General features: G+C 45.7%; 1 protein-coding gene across 1 annotated transcript in view; it reads right to left on the bottom strand.

Annotated features, from left to right (window-relative positions):
* Positions 1-2,503: 2,503 nt before the first annotated feature.
* lingo3a (leucine rich repeat and Ig domain containing 3a) overlaps positions 2,504-7,047 on the bottom strand; it is a 33,954-nt gene continuing 29,410 nt past the window's right edge. Inside the window, exon 2 of the mRNA XM_084012551.1 lies at positions 2,504-6,837. Coding sequence (XP_083868677.1) covers positions 4,954-6,837 — 1,884 coding nt within the window. The 3' untranslated portion in view covers positions 2,504-4,953. The remainder of the gene's footprint in view (positions 6,838-7,047) is intronic.

Below are 7,047 nucleotides of genomic sequence, written 5' to 3'. Positions count from 1 at the left end.
TCCCCAAATGTTACATTGCCCAGAACTAGGGATGGGACGATGTAAGAATTCATCGAAGATCAGGACAAAGAACACAGACATGGATACAAAAACCTGTATGTGATCTACCATTTTGTTTACAGCATCTCTCTCACTATTTTGCAATAAGCTAATGAAGCTTCAGACACCTCATATGTCAACGAATTACTCACAAAGTTCAGAAAACGAAACAAAACAAACTGGTGGTTCTAAGTTGCAGACCTGAGTCACGCGAGGGATCCCGGCACACGTCGGTCATAACAAGACTTAACATCATCAGGTTTCATCTGATGTGTGTTACAGAGTTAGAGGGTTTGAATGAATTATCAGTTATCGATTCCAAAGGAGAGGATTAAAAAAATGAATCTACCTCGAAATTATGTTGATTAAATATAAACAACTGGTTTTAACTTATGAACATGTCCTGAAGAAAAGATGTGCATATGTTCTTTGTGGGTGAATTGTTTGTTTGTTTCGTATTTGCTAACCACAACAGCCCCATTTAGCCGTCGCCATGGTAATACAAAATGTGTGATTACTACCCACACACCCAAACTTTATATGCACACTTCATGATTTCTTCTTTTTTTTGCAGATCATCATAATATAAGACAACATGAGTGAACACAAAATACAGATTTTATATGATTATTCCATTCATTGAAGATAAAGAGTATAACAGCCATGTGTCACAGTAATTGCCCCCCTGACTCATAGCTGGTTGTGTCACCCTTGGCAGCCACAACTGCAGTCAAACATCTGCATTAACAGAAATGAGTCTTCCATCCCTGTGAAGGAATTTTGGCCCGTTCTTTGTTGCAGAATGGTGTTTTCAGCCACATTGGAGGGTTTCTGAGCATGAGTCACTTTCGGTGGAGTTTTGGCAGGCCGGTGCATTCTGGGAAGGTTCACCACTTCGCAGCATCATGTGCTGCTTTTTGAGACCTTTTAGCTTCACGTTGCCAGACAGGTTCTATTAAAGTGTTCAGATTCAGGTCTGGGTGTGTCTTCTGAAACCCAATTATCAACTCAATTTGTAAATTTGGATGATTTTTCACATGATTGGATTGTTTTTTTTCCTTCGATAAATGAAATAATTTAAAATCAAATATGCAAAAGAAGAACTCAGGAAGGGGACAAATATTTTCTCACAGCAATGTACATCATTTCAGTCACCCATCAGTGTTTCCATCGCATGGCTGGAAATAGTTTCTGTGAAGCAGAAGTGAAGCATTCTGACATCACTTCCTCTCTTAACCAAATGAAAGAGACACTCGAAGGGAGGATTTCAGAGCTCTGTGCATGTTCACAGACGCGGATCTCACAGTCTGATGTTGGCGTCTTGTTTGCTTGATGACACGTCTCTCAGCGGCTCATCTGAAACGTCGGTGACACATGTCTAGTCCTCCGCAGACAGACCACCTCCTCTGTGTCGACCGCCACAGTCAACTCTGAACGAAGAGGGAGTTTCAGCTGTATTACTGAGTAGCAACCTGGATATCCAAATCATGCACGTCCATTTCTTAGCCTCACTTGGATTGAACGGTTTCTTAGTGAGCAAACATCTCCACTCTCAGTCATCCTATAGGACACACATAGATATTTGCCCCAATTTTTAAAGATTTTTAGGCATTTTGTAAGTAAAAAGGACTAGGGACTCGTTACAAGGTCAGGTTTAACAGAAATGTAGTGTGATGGTGATATGAGTCACTCTTGGGGGGGTGGGTGTTCAGGTGTGAATGCTCACTGCAGAATCAATAAAAGGATGAACGAGTGATCCTCTTTATCCTTCGGTGGAACGTTTCCTGGGAGGTCTGGTCCAACACAGCGAGACCATGACGGATGAATTCCACGCCGGCGGCTCTCACGGTGGCTAACTGAACCCTCACGGTGGGAGATCTTTGATTGACGGATCTTTTTCTCTTTAATGAAGGAAATGTTTTGGAAGAATGACGCTTATCCCTCCTCATATCACTGAAGCGTTGTAACCCCTTACAAGGCCTGCTTCACTCACATCTGTACAATAGAAAACACTGTTAGAAACCTCCTCTACAGCGATGTGTTAAATGTGGTTTCACAAAAAAATCTAAGCGAATCTGCAAGTTTCAAGTTTCCACATCACACTCGACAGTGAAGGTTAAACATCCGAGTGAGTGTAACACATTTGTGAGTGAAGGGGGACTTTGAGAAAGCATACAGAGAATGGATTTAGATAACTAGATAACTTTAAGGGCACCGAGGCTGAACACCTTCCTGTTGCTCTCTACTTCCTCCTCAAGGTGTTCCTGATGCATTCTGGGTTTTAACTTGCCTATCACCTGAGCCGTGACCCGTTACCACGTTTGAACCGTGTGAATTCACTCTGACCACTGAATGAGTTCAGTTTTATAAATTAAACTGATAACTTTGCTGCTCCACGTTTCAGTAAAATCAACAAGAAATACATGAAAGCGTGAATGCGACACCGTTTTTTTTTTTATCTGCTCACAAAAATGTCATTTATTTTTTTTGGTGTGACGATGAACGTATAGAAAATGATAATCACACCCCTCATACAGTAAATGCATCATTAACTTGAGTGAATCATGACGGGATATCTCGAGGGGGAAAATCTGATGTGGAAAACAAACACTGATCAAAATAAAAAATGTACAACACAGGATTTCACAGTGACGGGTCACAGTTGTATTGTCGACTCTCAACCATACAGGGGCGAGTGACCATGACTGCTATACAATAACGGGGCAGGGCAAAGACGTGGTTGTAGCAGATAACATAGCATGCTTTAGCATGTGCTCCATTGTTAGAAAACGATACGATACAAAACAGTCTAGCAACAATTTCCAGACACAATGGTTTCCATATTTACAGGGCGGGTTCAGTAAAAGGACAATGAACTTCATCACCAGTTGTTCACAGGAAGCTGATGTGAGATCAGTCAGGTAACGTGTTCACAGTTCATTATAAATAAGTCCATGTTCTAAGTTCAAATCTGTTGTGCCGTGTTTATGTGGGTGAACACGAACACTTAACGAAGACATGAGGGACTCCTCTTCATCACGCTCATCACATCCTGCCTTTTTAGTTGGAACTCAACACTGCAGCTGGATCCGGGTCCAGCAACGTCACAGTGGCCTTTGGGGAAACTCAGCAAACAGCTTAGTATTACGTCTAAAAGTTGGGCACTTGCTCTAATTGGTAGTAAAAAATGCAGTAGCATCTCGAGCCAACAGAGGGCAGCAGAGTGACACTGTTCGAACTGCAGCCCTAACCCACAGATCAAGACATGCACACTGATGTTGGAATAGCATCAGCAGGTTCACAAATCCAAATTAGGTCTGAAGTTATGAACAATACTGGATTTAACCAGTTTATATACTGTGTGTATATATATATTGAAGCCTCCATTAATTACTTTGCAAGGCCCCACACTGACACATTTGCATTTACTAAACGTGCCAGGACTAAAAACATACATTCTTTGCAGTAGAAATTTAATTCATATATGTGTGTATAAGTATATAAACAGTTTGAAATCCCCTTCATAACCACCATCACTTAGTGGCCAGGCCTTTGTATGACTTCCTAGAATACCTCGATGGACTCCCTCTCCTCGCTGGCTCAGTTTTCTTGATGACCTTTGTTCCAGTTGGAAAGTTCCTTTATCACATCTGCATTTTCCCCCCTGCGCGTCTCGAATGCATCGAGGTCCTGACGAGAAGCCGCTTAAATCCTTCCCCCGCCGGTCAGCCGAGCCTCCCCGCGGTCACTTACAGCCAAAAATAGGCAAGTCAGCTGACACCCGATGTTAAACGCCCTGCGTGATTTGTTGTGTGAGCTCGGGGGGATCTGATGACATGATACGGTGGACTGGATATGGATTTTTTTTTAAAAAGAGACTTTAACAGCAGAACAGAAAAATCCTATTGATCACTCAACTACTATAAACAACAACAAGGGTTTCATTGTCAATGATTACAAAATATATAATCCTATACAGTATATATCCTGCCTATACAGCATGATCTATTCAACTGTGGGGTGAACGCACCCCAGCGAATGTTCAATTTACAAACAATACACGTTATTCAAATTCAGAAGCCAACTCTGTACATGCGTTCATTTTTTTTTTTTACACACTTTCAGATAAAGAGGGCAAGAGTCAGCGTGTGTGCTGAATAAAAATGGAAAACCGCTAGCAAGTGTACTTATTTGTCACCACACGAATGTGCATTTAGTGGTATCAAATGAGCGATGACTTCTCTTCCACATTACATGGTGCTTTACAGTCCAATTGGCAGTGTTGTAGAGTCTCTTCTGTACAAACCCACCAGCAAAAACAAACCCACAGAGCCTCTATATTCATGTCACAATAGTGCTCTAAGTCTAAATATGCAGTATATAGCTGGAACTATTCAAATACATATTGGCAAGTCCTTGGCATTCGTGGAGCACCACCGGGTTTTTAATATATTCATGAGTTTGGGGGATAGACAGCTTGAATCTCCTCCGATGGAGCAGAGGTGAAGTCCTTTAAAGACAAAGAGGACAGAGTTCCTCATAGTGAAGAACGGTGGTTTGGCAAGAGACCAGCTGAGGTTAAAGACTGGTGGGACTCTGAGTGAGTTTTGTTGCTTGGTCTTTTAACAGTCTATTCAAGGTTTTGAGACATATTTTTGTTTTACCTGTATAATCCAGGTTTCCTCTGCACAATAACGTGAACACACCACAAAGCAATATAAATATATCAAATCATGCAGGTTTCCCTCGATCGCATATATACAGTAGTTTTAATAACAAAACCTGGTCTCAATAAAGTGTCCTATAAATAACTGCCTTTCATGTTGTGCGAGCAGCACAAAGGTCCACGTCTGCTCCTCCAGCTCGAGGCTGCTTGTAAACAGAACACCGATGAGAGAAACGGATCCCGAGCAATCAAATCATTTTCATGTTGAACTTGCGTGCGCCGCCCTGCCCTCCGCTGGCAGCCGGTCCGTCCACCTTCCTGAAGGAATACTCCACTGAGAAGTTGTTCTTGTGCTGCCCTCTGCCTCGACTCCACACGAACAGCAGGATGAAACAGAAGAGGACCACCCCCAGGAACATGATGCAGCCCATCGCCGTGGATATGAGGATGGTCTTGAGGTCCAGGGTGAACTTCAAGAAGACTCTGGTGTCGTTCAGGTTGGTGTCGTTGAGGTCCCCGGCGTAGTACGTGCGGTTGGCCATCAGGGCCGCGTCCAGCGGCAGCCCACTAACTGTGAGTGTGGCAAAATAAGTGTCATTTCCACCGGCGTTGCTGGCGATGCAGATGTAGGTCCCACTGTCCATCACTTGGGCGTAGCGGATTTCTAACGTGCCGTCTGCCAACACAGTTAGCCGCCCGCTGCTCTTTGTGGTGATGCGGCGGCGCTGGGGCGAGATCCAGAATATGGCCGGCGTCGGCTCGCCTTCCGCTCTGCAAACGAAAGACACCACCTGCCCCTCGCGGGCCGACACCTGCTGCAGCTTCCTGTTGCGGATTTTGGGTTTCTGGCAAGTGAAGTGATCAAAGAGAGCCGAGTCGGAGAAAGCGCTGAGAGCCCGTCCCTGCACCTCCACGGGCGCCATGCACACCGGGGAGGCGCTGTCAAAATTCAGGGTCTTCCTGCGCTGAAGGATCCACAGCAAGCGGCAGTCGCAGGCCAGAGGGTTCCCGTCCAAACGCAGCGTCTCCAGAGTGTTGACGGACTGAAAGGCTCCCTCTTCCAGGGACACCAGGCTGTTAGTAGAAAGGTTAAGCAGGCGGATTTGCCTCAGACCGCCCAGCGCATACGGCTGCACCACCGCCAGGTTTGTACTGACCAGATGCAGCTCCTTCAGCCTAACGAGGTCCCGCAGCGCCCAGGACTCCAACACGGAGATCGGGTTGTAGGAGAGGTTGAGGCTGGTGAGGTGAGCCAGACTGCGTAGGGCAGAGGTCGGCACCGAGGTGATGTTGGTGTGAGTGATAGACAGCCAAGATAAGTTGAGACCCTGCAGGCTGTGAGGGGAAATGTGCTCCAAAAAGGGCCAGTGATCGATCTCGAGGCCCCTCAGGTTCCCCAACTTGCGGAAGTTCTGGTCCTCTAAGGTGGAGATGCTGAGGTAGCGGAGCCGGAGGACCACTAGATTATGCAGGTAGGACAAAGACTGGCTGGAAACAGAGGTCAGGTTGCACCTCTCGATGGTCAGCTGCCTCAGCCCCACGAGGCCCAGGAAGGCCTTGTTGGAAATATAAACTAAATCATTGTCCCCAACTTCCAGGTTTTTCAGACTTTTCAGGTCTTGGAAAGTAAAGTCCAAAAGAATTACAATCTTATTCCCACTGAGGTCCAATGAAGTCAGGTTGGAGAGCCGTGAGAACGCCCCCATGGGAACCAGTTTCAGTTGGTTCCCCCTCAGTGAAAGCGACTGCAGGTTCTGGAGACTAGAAAAAGCATTCGGTTCCAGGACACTGACCATGTTCTCACTCAGGTCCAGCTTCTCAAGACGGGTAAATGGAAGCAGGTCACCGTGCTCCACCCAGCGAAGTTTATTCCCACTTAGGTCCAGGATCTTGGTGTCCAGTGGGATGCCATCCGGCAGTGCAGACAGGCGTTTACCATAACAGGACACGGTCTTGAGTTTTGCAATGCAATCGCAACGCTGGGGACATCCTTGACACTGGGTGGGGGACACTGTGATCATCAGTAGCAAGAAGAGGAAAGGCAGGAGCCAGCCTACATCCTGGCCCAGGGTCACCCCCATGGCCCTCCTTTCCACCGCGTCGTCCTGCTCCTGAATCACTGGGCCGGACACCTGAGGAGGAGAGAAATAATGGGAAGAGGAAGAGGGTGGATGGGAGGCCAGGAAGAATGAGAGGGAGAGACAAAGAGACAGACAGTGAGACAAATTAATTGAACTCAAAATAGCAGCTATCAAACATTTGAAATGAGTGGAATTATCGTTATTAACTCCAATTGACCTAGTGAAGCAGCAAAATTAAAGCCGGAGCTCCCAGATAATCTT

Source organism: Eutrigla gurnardus (genome assembly GCF_963514095.1).
Source record: "Eutrigla gurnardus genome assembly, chromosome: 6".
NCBI classification, from domain to species: Eukaryota; Metazoa; Chordata; class Actinopteri; order Perciformes; family Triglidae; genus Eutrigla; species Eutrigla gurnardus.
This window is presented reverse-complemented; position numbering and strand designations above follow the sequence as displayed.